Source organism: Lissotriton vulgaris, chromosome 6 (genome assembly GCF_964263255.1).
Source record: "Lissotriton vulgaris chromosome 6, aLisVul1.2, whole genome shotgun sequence".
NCBI classification, from domain to species: Eukaryota; Metazoa; Chordata; class Amphibia; order Caudata; family Salamandridae; genus Lissotriton; species Lissotriton vulgaris.
The window spans coordinates 1,092,221,368-1,092,237,278 of record NC_141694.1 but is presented as its reverse complement, the minus strand read 5'-3'; the positions used below and the strand labels follow the sequence as shown (position 1 = coordinate 1,092,237,278).

At 47.8% G+C, this 15,911-nt stretch overlaps 1 protein-coding gene across 1 annotated transcript; it reads right to left on the bottom strand.

Annotated features, from left to right (window-relative positions):
* Positions 1-4,166: 4,166 nt before the first annotated feature.
* On the bottom strand, positions 4,167-6,614 carry LOC147708458 (uncharacterized). Its single transcript, XM_086925348.1, is given in 1 exon segment — positions 4,167-6,614. A coding segment is annotated over 1 exon segment (2,448 nt).
* Between the last annotated feature and the right edge of the window lie 9,297 nt (positions 6,615-15,911).

Here is a 15,911-nt window from a genome sequence, read left to right as displayed (position 1 = left end):
TGATCTTGTGGAAAGAAGGACGAGGTATAGGCCGGTCCACCTGGGCTGTTCGTTCTTTGTTCGCTGAAAGTTTTTCACCAACACCCAGGATCCAGGATCGATTTGATGTCCTGGAGCTTCAGAGACCGGAGGCAGAGAGTAATGGACCTGTTGGTGTAAAACACGCAATTTAGCCGTCAATTAGTACAAATAGTCAAGCAGTACAGGATGCTCTATCTCACTGAGCTTTTTGGTCCTTGGCACTCCCCATATGTTCGCTGGGAGGCCGAACACTATTTCATGAGGACTAAGTCCTATTCTAGAATGAACAGTCATTCTTGTCGATAGGAGTGCTAAAGGCAGGGCGTCAGGCCATTTAAGACCTGTGCTTGCTTGTATCTTGGCCAATTTCAACTTCAGAGTGCCCTTATAGCACTCTACTAATCCAGCTGATTGGGGGTGATTTGCAGCGTGGAACTTCTGTTGTATGCCTAGACTCTCACACACTCTCTTCATCACTCGTCCCACGAATTCACTCCCATTATCACTCCAGACCATTCTAGGCATTCCGAACCTGGGGAAGAATTCTTTGACAAGGGCTTTGGCTGTGGACAAGACAGTATTGTCCTTAAGGGGATACGCTTCCACCCACCTGGAAAAGGCACAAACGACAACGAGTACATATTTCAGATTGTTGCACCTTTCCATGTGGATGAAATCTAGCTGCAAAACCTCGAACGGATACGTTGGAGGCGCAAAATAGCCAGCTGGAGTTGGGGTTCCCCTACCAGGATTGTACTTCCGGCACACCATACAGTTCTTGACCACATTCTCTGCACATTTAGGTATTCCACTATTCTGCCATACTGGAGCCAAGAACTTACAGATCCCTTTCACACTGATGTGAGCCATTCCATGAGCCATTGTCACCACTGCAAGCACGTATGCATCGGGTAACAGCCATCTCTGATGCTCTGACAATTCTACCCAACAACCATTCGCGTCCAATCTACCCTTGCTTTCTCTCCATTCATTCACCTCTTTCTCTGTGGCTTCAGATTGTATTGACTTCACACTCTCAATCGTGTCTTCACACATACCCACATCACCAATCCATCTTGCAGGGCCTGCAACATACATTCGACTCATTACATTCCTTGCAGTTTCTTTCGCAACTTCATCTGCAAATGCATTCCCACGACCTACATCATCATTCACCTTCTTGTGAGCACTACATTTTACAATCGCAACTTGTAGAGGCAAGGTCAGTGATTCAAGAAGCTCATTCACTAACTGACCATGTTGTATCTTTGTACCATGCGAAGTCAAGAACCCACGTTCACGCCACAATCGCCCAAAACTGTGAGCCACGCCAAAGGCTTACTGGCTGTCTGTGTACACATTCACTCGTTTTCCTTTTGCCAACACACACGCTCTTGTAAGTGCAATCAACTCTGCTGCTTGAGCTGAGTTATGTGGAATACGTGCAGCTTCAACGATTGTATGCAAAGTGGTGACAGCATATGCTGCGGTCGTGTCACCATTTGGAAGTTTGAAGCATGAACCATCCACCCATAAGGTACCATCACATTCAGAAAGAGGAGTATCTTGGAGGTCTATTCTCCCTTTTGTTTCTTCTTCTGTTCTAAGAAAACAATCATGCTGTTCTTCATCAATCTCTGTCTCAACTGGAATTGGCAACAATGTGGCTGGGTTTAATGTGCTGCATCTTTTGATGTGCACATGACTCGCTAACAAAGTCACAGGCACATGCATCAAGCGATTTGGGAATCGCAAACGGTGCGAATCGCAAAATTCGGCCTTTTGCGATTCCCAAATCACTATTTGGGATGCATCAACCTAAAAGTGAAGAAATCGCTATTTTAGAGATTTTTTAAAGTGCGATTGCTTTTAAGGAATCGCAATTTTGCGATTCCTTAAAAGCAATGCATGAAACTTAAAAAAATTGCGATTTCGCAATTAGAGAGAAAAAATTACCATGAGGTTGGACCTCATGGTAATTTTGCGAAAAGTTAGAAATATGCAATTTTGTTCATATTTTTAACTTTCATGTTGTGCACACACATGCCCTTAAGGCATGTGTGTACACAACATATGTGCATTGTTTGATTTCAGGGGTGCAACAGGGTGTCCTTTGGACACCCCTGCACCCTTGAAATCGCAATCTCAATTTGCGATTAGCTAATTGCGAATCGCAAATTGAGATTGTCTTCCCATTCATTCCTATGGGCCTCTAGGCCCATAGGAATGAATGGGAAGGGATTCCTTAATTGCGATTCGCAAAATGCTAATCGCAAATAAGGAATTCTAAGGAATCGCAATTTATTCAGCGATTTCTTGATGCATAGGCATTTGCGATTCCTTAATTGCGATTCCTTAAAAATCGCAATTAAGGAATCGCAAATGCCGAGATTGATGCATGTGCCTGTAAGTTCGTAACCTGACAATCGAGCACTAGTTAAGTGCTGTGTCTTGGTTCTGTTTAACAACGTGTCAACTCCATGTGGAACCATTACCACTAACGTGTTATTCATCACTAACCCAGCAGACTGTCGAATAGAAACAGCTGCTGCTGCTGTTGCTCTTAAACAACTTGGCAATGCTTTAGCTACTGGATCCAACGTCGACGAAAAATATGCACACGGACGCTGCTTGTCTCCAAACAATTGTGTCAACACTGATAATGCACAACCTTCTCGCTCATGGACATACAATGTAAAGGGCTTACTGTAGTTGGGGGAGCCCATCACAGGAGCCGAACATAATGCTGTGCGTAATTCAGAAAACCTTTTTTGACACTCTTCGGAACAAGGCACGGGATTGGGTGTATCTTTACATGTTAATGCCACCAATGGATTGGCCAGTAAAGAAACATTTGGAATCCACTGTCTACAGTACGATGTAATACCCAAGAAAGCACGCACTTCTCTCTGTGTTTTTGGCACACTTAATTTTCTTATTGCCTGGATTCTTTCTGGGGTCAGTTTCCTTCCCTCCTCCGATAAGAGATGACCTAAGTAGGTCACTTCTTGTCGACAATATTGTAATTTAGACAGGGACACTTTGTGATGCAGATCACACAAATGACGCAACAAGGAGCACGTGGCTTCTTTGCATATTTCCTCAAAATCTGCTGCAACAAGCAAATCATCGACATACTGGATGAGAGTAGCGCCTTCAGGTAAAACGATCGTATCGAGTTGTGTTTTTAGAGCTTGACTATATATTGATGGACTTTCACAGTAGCCCTGAGGAGCGCGTTTAAAGCGGAAGCTTCGTCCTCCTAAACTGAAGCCAAAAATATCCCTACTTTCCTCAGCAATTGGGATGCTGAAGAAAGCGTTCTTCAAGTCAATCACTGAAAACCATGTTGCAGAGGCTGGAATCATAGTCAATAGGGCAGTAATGTCAGGAACAACTGGAAATTGTGGCACTACTATTTTATTCACCTCTCTAAGATCAATCACAAATCTGTACACAGGGGGCTGAGAGGGGTCAGTTCGTTTTAAAACAGGCAGAACAGGACTATTGCAAACGTTGCCTCTTGTCTCTTCAATCACATTTTTCTCAATCAAATCATAAATGATCGCTAACAATGCTTTTTCTCCTTCACTAGAAATTTTGTATTGGGGAATTCGTGGCATCCTAACATTATTTTTTAATGTCACAACATATGGTGGTATTTCCAAGAGACCCACATCATTAGGACCAGTAGCCCAAAGAATATTAGGTAGCGACAGCAATTCTGTCGGAAATTCCTCTCTTGACAAATACATTGGACAAACCACTTCCTTACCTAGTGTAAGTTGCACTCCCGAAGGAGAACAGTACAAAGTTGCATACAATCTTTTTAACAGTTCCAATCCCATCAAGTTTTCACCACAACCTGTTGTTAGAATAAGGGGTGCTTCAAATTCATAAGGACCAACAGACAGGGACATAGGACTAGAAATCGGGTTCCTAACCGGGGCACCAGTAAAACCTACAGAAACATTCATTTCGCCAGACAAAGGTGCGCCAGGGAGTTTTGAGTGCATCATAGAACTCTTTGTAGCACCAGTATCCAACAGAAAAGGTTCTGACACACCTGATGTAATCACCTCAACGTATGGTCCACTCTGATCTACTGGAACTGGAACAACTCCCTCTCTTTGTCTATGGCTGTCCTAGCAATCATTACCTTCCATATACTCATCTTCCGCATAGTAATCATCAGCGTAGTACTGAGTTGTCCTACCAGGTGCGTTATTCTGCTGATCAAACCTATTCATAGAATTTAGAGGTGGAAAGGAGCGTGTATTCTGAGGGACGTTTCCACGTCCTCTACCTCTAGGTGTTTGCTGAACACCTCTACCTCTTGTGTTTGACACACCATTTGCGCGCTGTAACAAGATAGGGCAACTATATTTAAAATGACCCTCTTCCTTGCAATACGAACACTGATTGGGACCTACAGGAACGCGTGGCTGATTGTACTCTACTCTTGGCTTTTGAAACTGTGGAGGTTGCTGATAATTATTCTGATAGTTATTCTGCCCACCATTATTCTGACCACTACCACCACGTGGCGGGTATTCTTGCTGTAACAGGACCTTTGTTTTTAACTCTTTAGTTTTCTTTTCTGCTCTTTCTTTCTCATCTTTGTCTCTATTTTCATAATATTGCGCATTAGCCAATATCTGTGCTGAAGAGGAAACTGTCCACGAACTCTCTGAATCCTTCAACTTCTTACACAACTCTGGAAGCAGATTGTGCACGAATTTATCGACGAACAGTCGCTGACCACCTTCTGTGCTCATATCCTGACCACTGTGGTCGACAAACGTTTCTTCAAACCTGGTGAAGAAATCAGACACCGTTTCATCTTTCTTCTGCTTACACGCAGACAACTTATCCTAATTTACACGCAATTCGGGCATCAAAGTCTTCATATACGTAATAATTCTACCAGGGAGTTCTGCTACTAAAGGCTCAGGTTTAGCACCACCAACTTGTCTAGTATCAGCAGCAGTAATATTTACCCATGTGTCGCCTAGCTCTTGATCATGATCTGTATGACAAATCTTTCCCCATAAAGGCTGTGGAACAACATTCCCAAATAACATATCGATATCAGCTAAATTCATGATACAGGAGCCTGCAGTCTGTGATAATTCTTTGTAATATCCTGCAGGATTTTTACGGGGATCAGGCAATGTCTGTTTAAGGGCCAAGACTTCAGCTCGCTTCCATGGGACGTGTACCCACACACGCTGAAAATGTGGCAAAACGGCGGGAACAGCATTTGCGTCCCCTTCCCTCCAAACTGGGGGAACCTCTCTCATGGGATATTGTCTTCCCTTTCTCTTGACAGAGGAATCATAACCAAACAACGACTTGGAAACGCCTTCAGTCCTAAGTGATAACAACGTCGCAACGGCTTTCCTAACATCTGAACTCACAATAGTGCTTTTGGAAAATTCGAACCGTACATGGTTCAACTCAGGCAGATTAGAGTCCAAATCATTCTCTTCTAAATCTTCGCATAGAAAAATACACATTTTCTCAAAAATGTACCTCTGCTTTGATGCTTCCCACTGATGGAAGACATCCATAACAGATTCTAGATCATATATTGTTGGGTTAGTCACCCATCTATGTGCCAAACGATCCAATACTTCTTTCTCCCTAGAATCAGGCAGGTGGCTACGCAACTGTTTGTGTTCAGGGGTATTAGTCGGGCTTGCCGCTCCAAACAAAGGGTATAGAAGACTAGAAACAGTGCTTGCCACTCTCTGGCGGACAGACGGAGAAGTCGAGGAAAAGACAAGTCGGAAGGCAGGGTGAGATGAGGCAGGTGCAGAGGCAGTGTCAGGAGGAGTACCAGGAGTGGTAGTCGATACAGTAGTTAGAGTTGTAGGAAGTATAGGAAGAGCAGGTGTAAAGGCGGGTGGCCTTTGGGGAGGCTGTACCGGAGGAACAGGAGCCAGCTGAAGAGTAGCTGGTGGGTGCTGTGGAGGAGCAGAAGGCATAACAACCATGGGTTGCACAACTAAAGGTTGTGGAGGTGCTGTAGCATTTTGCGCATAGGGCGGTGGTGAATTTAACAAATGCGACATTAGGGGATCTTTTTCAAGCTCTTTTGCTGCGTCTTGCTGAAGAGGCGGCAAAACTGGATAACAATTATCTATTACCATTTTACGTTGCCTGTGCAACTGCTCACTCATCTGTTCTTCTTTATTGTCCTTATACTGCATAGCAGCTTGCATTATTGAGATACCCCTTTCTCTCTTATTTTTCTTCGCTAACTTAATTTCCTTTTGTTTGGCCTCCTTACGCCATAGGCGGAAAGAGTCAAACATTGCCGGCCGGGCTTTCTTCTTAAAAAGTTTAACTTCAAGGTTATCCAGGATTTCAGTATCAAAGCTACCATATTGGGGCCATTTTAAAACACCGTCCTTTCTGGTGTATTTGATCCATACTTCATTGTATGTGATGGGGCCTACTCCATGTTTCACATATAATTCATAGGTTGGAGTTGCAATCGGAGGAACCGGACACGAGTCCTCCAGTCGGGAGTCCCTATTATTACAACCAAGACAAAACAAATTTCCAAATCTGCTAAGACCAGGCATCTTCGCTCTCTAATCTAGCTTCAAACTTCAAAGGATTATCGATTACGATATTCTCTTGAATACACAAGTCCTTCGGCTTTGGTGCTTGCAAGTTCCAAATCAAAGTGGTCTCAAAAGGGGACACCAAACATACTAAGGACTGGGAGACGCTCCACTTATACTTAACTGAGGTATCGATGACGTCACCAGAAGACTCGTCTATCGTTTCGCTCTACCAAACATCAAGGGTCCAAATCAGGGCGATAGTCAGGGCAACAGTCCTTCGTAGCCGTCGGGACGCGGGGAACCTCGCAGCAAAGACCTTCGGAACCATGTCGACATACCGGGGTCGCTGAAGTGGCTGTCCGTCCTCTGGAATTTTCACACGAAGCTCCTCACGAACCTCTGGCTTGGACCGGTACCGCTGATACCGCCCCACATTGGGTGCCAAATGAGGTACTGGGTTTTTCAGAACCGGTACTGATCCGGTAACCCAGCGGTGTCAGGGGCAGCACCCAAAGACCTTGAGTACTTTCCTGATTCAGACCACAGAAACACGAGTCTTCTTGGTGAAGTCAAAGATCGAGTTTTATTGGCTGCAGCCAAGTAACAAGCGTCCTAGAAGTACAACAGCACGGTGTGTATATTCTCAGGAGACTGTTCCTTTTTACAGAGCCAGCCTTCTCTTTTTATACAGAATATTACACTTCAAGCAAAATTCTTGGTTTTACAATTCGACCATAAACATATTTTCACAATAAAGAAAAAGCAAAGTCATGATGGCAAGCCCATATTTTCATTTGTCTAGTTCGTGATAGATTACCTGGCCAGGCCCAGAACTTCCATCAGATATCGATGAAACCCCAATAAAATCGGGCACCTCCTCCTTGTAAAACTGGCCATAAAGAAGAAACAGGGACAGGTGTGTGTATGATAAAGCGTGGTTTGTATGCGGTAAATGGTTTATGACATGTTGTGCCTTGATGCTAATCTTGCTCGGCCACTGGGTTGGGGACTGCCCGAACAGGTTTGGCTGGAGGCAGTGGAGGCAGCTCGCCCAGGTCACAGAGGAGTCAGGAAAGGTGGACGAATCCTTTCAGCTCGAATTCGGCCTTGGTCAATTGACTATGTAAGGGCAACCACAAGATGGATGCCGCTCACAAAATGGAACCCGAGGGTTCAAGACAGGAAGTATGATTTAGGGGTGTTCTCGTCACTCAATCGTGACGCAAATGCACAGTTATAATGTCTTAATCATTACCGGTCTGCCAATACCAAATTCGTCGTGGTATGATGATATTTTCTGACACGAGTGTTGGGCTTCGGTACCACATTATAGCAGGGTCCATAATTTTCAGAACCACAAACACTTGGAAAGAACGGTCAGAGAGAAAGAATCTCAGCCAGGAGATGGCTTTTCCTGAGATATCTATGCTGGAGAGCCGGTGAAGTAAAATGCTGTGGTTGACAGTGTCGAAGGCGGCACTTAGGTCAAGGAGGATTATAGCGGCCGATATCCCCTGGTCTAAGATCTTCCTTGCCTCCTCCGTCACTGCCAGCAGCGCGGTTTCGGTCACATGCATGGGACGGAATCCAGTTTGAGAGGCGTGGAGCATGTGATTGGCCTCGAGAAATTTCATTAGTGTGGTGTTAGTATGCTTCTCCAGTATCTTACTGAACCAGGGGAGTAGGGATATTGGTCGGTAGTTACTAGAATCTCTCTGGTCAAGGTTGTTTTTTTTTAGAAGGGCCTTTACCATGGCGCCCTTCTGTGGAGGGGGGACAGAGCTAGTGGATAGGGAAGCGTTGAGCAGATTGAGTACCGTCTGAAGAATCTTGTGGCTTGCTAAAGTCAGAGAACGTGGGGGGGATGGATCATTGGGAGAACCTGATTTTACAAGGGGCAGAATAGACTCTAATGTGGTGAGGCTGAGAGGAGGAAAAGATTCAATGATAGCCTGGGGTAGAGTGTCTGAGATGGAAGGGGTAGTTGTTTGGACAATAGTAGGGATAGGGGGAAAGAAGTGTAGATATTTTGATTTTTTTGGAAAAAGAACTCGGCCAGATTATTACAGCGGGCTTGAGTATTGGAAGGGTCAAGGGGCTGTTCTGGGAGTTTAAGAAGGGTCTTTGCAATGCGATAGATCTCTTTTGATTTGGAGGCTGCTGCGTTGATTTTTTCTACAAAGAAAGCTGATTGTGCCAATTGAATCTCGTTTTTATAAGTTCTGAGCATTTCTCTGTAGGCAGTTTTCCTGGGAGGGGGGAGAAGTCCAGTCTCCACTTCCTTTCTAGTCTTTTGCATTTACATTTTAGTTCCCTTAATCCAGAGGAGTACCACAGGGAGGTTTTTGAACTGAGCTTGGATTCCACGCATTTCATGGTGAGTACTGAGTCTAGATATTTAGAGATCCAGTTGTTATATTCCTCGTTTGCCGAAATGGGATCTGGATTAATATGTGGTCTGGTGTTATCTAGAGCTGTCAGCCAGTTGTCCAGCGGAGGTTTGGCCCAGTTTCTTTGCATGAGTGTTATAGTGTTGAGAGGGGGGCGCCGGTCGGGGGTGATCCAAACAAGTGGAATCAAATGATGATCGGACCACGGGATGGAGGAGGGAGTACCTACTTTCAGATCTGTGCAGTTACTAAAGATAGGATTGAGTAGATGGCCTTTTGCGTGGGTTGGGTCAAGTACTAATTGGGTCAATTGCAGGGCCGAGAGACTCGCGAGCAAGTGCAAAGCAGTGTGGTTTGTGGTGTCTTCAAAGTGAATGTTGAGGTCTCCCAATAGAGTAAAATTCGCTGGTGTACAAGCTAGGCTGGCGATGATGGAGGGGAGGCTATTGGCGAAATCTCCTAAGGTTCCGGATGGACGGTATAAGAGGACCCCCAAGAACGTGTTTGTGGGAGCCAAGTCTATCGCAAACGAGAGACTTTCACAATACGGTATCAGATTGAAGGAACTGTGACACTGGTAGCAGTCCCTGTAGACAATCGCTAATCCACCCTTTTCCCCACTTTACGATCTAAGCGGGATATCTGATATCTTTGGGGGATGGCCTGGACCAGATCTGGTGCAGATTGATCATTGAGCCATGTCTCTGTGAAATATAGGATGTCTGGATTAAGCTCTTCTATGAGTAGGTGGATTTCCGAGCGACCTACAGTTTAGGAGGAACATCTTGTGTTGGTTTCTGATGGTATTATTTGGCAATACACTTTTAAACTGAAAGCCACACTGTAAACAGGCAGTTTGGGGAACTGCAGGGTTCCAGGAGTGATGGCAGAGTGTTGGAGTTATGCTTCGTAGTTTGCAAAGTTTCCTAGAACTGTAGGTCCTTGGTGCTGAGGAGAAAGGGGCAGGGGTTGTGGCCCCTAGCCCTTGTCGGCCGCGAACGGGCACAGAGGGGCTTGCCTTTGGCGCGCCTTTGGCACGCCACCGGCGTGCCCGCTGCGCTCGTCCGCTGCGCGCGTCCGCTGCGCGCGTCCGCTGCGTGTTCCGCTCTGCATGGGTTTATAGCAGTTGAAGAAATGGGGAGGAGACTAAGCGCCGACCTCCAGCCTGCCTGGAAGTAACTTCCCTCCACACAATCGGGATGAAAGCCCGTGGTGGACCGGGGAAGAAGCCGGAGCAAACTTTGAGGAGTCCTCGTAGATCAGGTACTCCCTATTAGTAGCGTTCTCCTTAAGATTTTTGAAACCAATGTGGTGCGCAGAATAAGTAATTTACAGTGACAATGAACACAATTTTAAAACAGTTGCAATTGGCAAATGCGGCGCCGAGCGTCAGCAGCTAGCGCTGGGCAGGTTCGAGATAAGCAGTGCCCCCACCTTACACGCGTCCGCGGGGCACTCCGCTCTGCATGGGTTTATAGTAGTTGAAGAAATGGGCAGGAGACTAAGCGCCGACCTCCAGCCTGCCCGGTCCTAGGAAGCTTGAATCCGGTCCAGGGAAGGCATGGCTTGGTAGTTCGGGCTGGACTGTTCCCATGAGGCACAGGGTCAGACTGATTTGCATATGGCCATGTCTGAACTGGGGTGGCAGAGTGGGCTAAAGAACGGTGATGGATTAAACCCAGATCTGTTGACTGGGTGTGAGTGTTTGATTGGTTCAGATGCTCCGTCCATCACCACCCCCTTTTGTACCGCTTTGTTCGCCATAAGTTGGCAGGGTATGCTCAGACGTGAGTCACTTGCTCACTTTGCCACTGGATTCAAGCAAGCCTGGCAGAAGACGGCTGTAATGCCAGAAACCGGTCCTAGGAAGCTTGAATCCGGTTCAGGGAAGGCATGGCTTGGCAGTTCGGGCTGGACTATTCCCATGAGGCACAGGGTCAGACTGATTTGCATATGGCCATGTCTGAACTGGGGTGGCAGAGTAAGATAAAGAACGGTGATGGATTAAACCCAGATCTGTTGACTGGGTGTGAGTGTTTGATTGGTTCAGATGCTCCGTCCATCACCACCCCCTTTTGTACCGCTTTATAACATTTTATAAGCATAACTACCCATGGGAACAAGATATGAAAATAAAGTTTGATATGCCTGAACTCAGAATGTTAAGATGCATCTTTTAGTGAGGGTGATGTTTAAAAAGTAGGTATTTTCTTGATTAACCCTCCAGTGTGCCTCTGCTAGGTTGAGTATTGACTGTCTGGGTATGGGGTGACAGAGGCTGGGCATATGCGTTCTGGTCAGACACCCGCTTGGGGGTGGGTTAGGTGTGTCCTGCCTTTCCAGTGCAAGTCAGGGCTGAGCTGAATGGACCTGGGCTGCATTCAGAGTAGAGGGAGCAGATTTCTTTCACACCTGAATGGGCCTGGTCTGCCTTAGACAATGCTGTCTTTACTTCCAGCAAGGAAGCTGTACCAGTGAGGACAGACCTGGTTTTGGCTGGGCAAAGAGCTTCTCTGCCACAGAGAACAAGGGATTTTGTAATATAAAAAGAGGGGCCCAGACTCCAGACTTTTAGATCACTTCTGGGAATCAAGAGGAACCTTTGCCAAGGAGAAGCGCTGGAGAAACTGAGAAGGCGTACTGCCCCTTTGCTGTTTGCTCTCTGGGGTTGGCCTGCAGTGGCTGTTTCTGCCAAGGAAAGGGCAAGGATGTTGCTGTGTCCCCTGCTTGAATGAGATCTCCAAGGGATTAAAGAAGAGCTTGCCTCCTATTCTGAAGTTCCAGGGAGACACATATTTCACTCCCAGCTCCCCTGAACTTCCTTGTCTGGAGTTTTGACCCACCAAGAGGTGCCTGTAGCTGTTTTGGGCCTCTGGAGGTTGTTCTGGCAATTGGGAGCTTGAAAAGCAAAGACACAACAAGAAACGTGACGCATCTGTACCTGTTTCTAATGCATCGCCGAAGAAACAGCTGCAGTGCCTGCCCGAGGCTTGAGAAATTACTGCACGCCGCATCGGGTGCACTGATCTCCGAAGTCTGAGATCACCGCACCGATTCAGACACAAGCCATGCTGTGCGGCTGCAAGAACCTACGTATCGTCCCGGGTTCGTCATGCATCGCATCAAGGTGCCAGGTCTGTTGCATCATTGGGGGACGAAGTAAGAATCCAACGTATCACCTCCTCACACAGTAAGAAACTGTGAGGTAAGGAACCGACGCATCACCTCCCCTGCATAGCAGTAAGGAACCGATGCATCACCTCCCCCAAAGCATGGAACCAACGCATCACCTTCCCTGCGTGCAGGGAACTAACGCGTCACCTTCCCTGCGACCCTGTTTACGTGTGTGCACGACGATTCCAAGGTACTTTGTGTGAAAAGTGTTGCATCTGTAATTTGCTTTGAACAGAACTAGTTCTACCATTTGAAAGTCATATTTGTATTACTGTATTGTGGATTTTGTCATTTTGGTCTTGTTTTGGTTAAGATAAAGTTTACTTATTTTTCTAAACTGGTGTGGTGTCCATTTGTATTGTTTTTACTGTATTACTGTATGTGCTCACAAATGATTTTCACACTGCCGGCGAGATAGACCTGTCTGCTCGTGCCAAGCTACCAAGGGGGTGAGCAAGGGTTATTTTAGAAGTGTATCCACTTTACCCTGACTAGGAAGAAGAGTCCCTACTTGGACAAAGGTGCAAACCCTTGCCAACTAGAGTGGTGAGGATCTGGACTTGCATTTGTGTCTTACATACAGTAATAGGTGTACACTACTAGTAGAGTGCAGACCATCACGCAGTCACATACAATTGGCATAACTTTTTATTTGGGACTGTTGGACTTGGCCCTTTTCCCCAAATTGTTTCGCTTTTCACCCCCCTGTTTTAGGATGTCTCCCACATGGTAGAAAGCTGTATAGGCCATGTGTGGTGTGAGATGCCCTAGGAAATGTACTGCAATGGTGTGTGCACTTGTTAACCCCCCATTGAAAGAATGTACCCTGGTAACATGCTGTGTTTAAAATGGATGCCATGGCTGTGTGTTATGCCACCTGACTGCAGTAGGTTAGCAGTCTAGATGTTCGGTTCCCAGCCATTCCTGCTTTTGGAGGGAAAGCCTGGAACGCAGGGTGCTCTACTCCTCCCCCTGAGCCAGTTAGAACCAGTTCCCCAGAGGCTTCTAGGACCTTCTGGCACTGCCTGGTAGGTGGGGTGAGAGACGCATAAATAAGGGGGCTGTGCCACCTTGTGCTCAGTCAGAGCAGGGACAGGAATGTGAGGAGACCTGCTGCCAGGGGGTACCGCCACTTGGGCCTGTGTGCTGAACCCTGCACCCAACTAAAAAATCCTCTGCTGTCCACAGGGCTAGTGGAAGCCCCACTGCAGGAGTACAGGCTGCTGTACAGGAGGAGTGCCACACTACAGTGGAGGATGTTTAAAGCCTACCGCCCTGTCTTGATGAGTACCCACTGACTGCTGACCTTGCCATGTAGTGCCTGCTGCTCTGCTACCTGGCCCCTGAAGAAGGAGCGCCATCCTAGGTCCCTGAGGCTGGTGGGACTTTGCGCCACGCGAGCGCTACACCTAAAAGCGCCTGGAGAGAAGAGCGCTTTACCTGACTGCCAAGGAGCACCTGTAACTGCGCTGAGAAGGAAGTGAGGAGCGCTATAAGCCGAGGGCTAGTAAAGAAGAGCGCTATCTCCTATCCCAAGCTGGCCTGCTGACTAGCGCTTGCTGAGTGCAGTGCTATATTCCTGGCACCAGAGGCGAGGAGCTGATTTCCGCAGCACTACATTGATTCTGCCCAATAAGAAGCGTGGACCCAACAGCACTGTGTGGCCGTGAAGTACTGTTAAAAGCGCTGTTGCCATCATCGCAGCTGCAAGAAGCTACAGAAGCGCTGCCTGGCCTAGGTTATTCTTAAGCGCCGAGGGTGCCCACCCCGAGTAGCCGCGGCGCTTTACCTGCCTTGAACGTAAATGGGTGCCCACCCTGTGTACGTCTGCCTTGCTGTGCCTATCGAGGATCAGCGGGAGCCTACCCTGCGCGCGTGCTGCCCGGAGGAGTGAGTGCCGAGAAACAGAAGGCGAAAGGCCACCCAGCACTTCTAGAATGACTGAGTGTAAGCGCGCATGAAGCGCTGCTGAGGTACACAACGTCGCGGCCCCGGGGCCGCCTGACGAAGCATACGCCTGTTGGATCACCGCGGCTGGCCCGGTCCGGTCGCAGAGGGAGCTCTGCCCGGAGTGTGCCTGAGGTCCGTCATCACCGCCGCGGCCCGGTGCCAAGTGCGAGGAGTCCACGCTGCGGCCCCCGAAGCCTATGGACGGCCGGCACAGTATTAGGAAGGCCCGGTCTGGGCCTGCAAAGGCAGAGCAATCCACCGTCACATGACGGGGGCGTCGGTCGCGTCACAGGCCTCGCCCCCGCCAGCCATGCAGCCATTGGATCAGGCTGCCCTGCCCCCGCAGGTCGCGCTGTCATTGGCGGCTGTGGACCCGTCCCCGCCGAGATGCTCCCTGATTCGCCCCTGGCTGGAGAGGACGCCCTGAGGCCGGGGCCGGCTGGGAACCCCAGCGAGAGTCCCCCGATGGTGAATCCACCGCAAGGGCCCCTCGAAGAGCCAAAGAATAAGGTAACCGCCCCTGGGGGTGGGCGGCGGTCCCAGGAGCAAACGGGGGCTGCCGTGGAGCCTCGAGTGCACGGAGAGGCAGCCCAGCTACCGCCCCTCCCCTCATGGAACTGCCGTTGGGCCTGGTTGGCCCGGATCAACCTACCAAGACCCAGAGTAAGTGGGGAACTGCAATGGATAGCGCTGGGCCAGCTCGACTTGTGAACATCCTGCAGTCTGAATTAGCCCTATGTACTGCTTTGGAGTGCCCTAGGTATAGGAACTGCACCTGAGGTTACCCCAGATAGGGATATCCGTACCTCAAGAGTGAACCTGCAGAGGAGTGGTTATGGTGACATGTTGGTACTCTATGTATGCTGTAAAAATGTTACCCTGAATAATGGCAGTATTGCCTTCTCTTGATCCAACCCATTTGATGCCTTTATTATTTGGATATGTTGTTGCCTAGCTTGCTCATACAGGACAGCGAGGTATTTACAGTCCCTTTGCCTGAGGCTTGGGAAATTCTCCCTACTCGCAGAAACGCCTTGGGTGTATGTCCTGCTAAGAGGCTTTATGGCAGGTGTTCCTGCCTGATGTTAATGCTGACGCCCAAAGAGTTTTCATGCCAGATGATAATGCTTTATGTTTTTCTATTACAGCATTGCAATTGATGGACTTATCTTTTTCATTCATCCATTATCCTTTCCCAATGGTTCTGGCAGCGGCCCGATTGGCCCTGCCCTGCAAATAACCCCCATTGTAAATATTGCCCTGGCGCCAGTTGGCGCAGTATAGTGATAATTGTGATTACCTGTGGAGGTTTGTTACAAAAGTTATTCTTTTTCACCAAAATTGGTGTTGTGTCTCTTTCTGTGGGGTTCCTTGTGTGTCGTCTGTGTGTACTGCGTGGATGCTTCACACATATCCTCAGGAGTTTGGCCCGCCCGCTCTGCACCATGCTACCCCATTTCTAACATTGGTGGCAGCAGTGGGATAGGACTTGTGTTTGAACAGTACAATAGCGACAACAGGTTGCACTGCAAACTGAGGAGTTAAAGTGTTAAAGTAATCACAGGTTTTGGGGATTATTGTCTTTCTGAATATTGCTTCCTCCTGAAAGGTGTTTTTGAATTGTTTTCCCCTGTTGCACTGTGGGTGGTGTGTCCCGGGTGTACCTTGCCAGGATGGGGTTGGTCTACGATGAGGGATACCTCATGAAGTACACCGAGCAGGAAGTGATGTATTTCTGCCGAGAGAGAGGGATACCCCTAGTAGGCAACATTCACAGGAAGCTATTTCTCTATGAGGC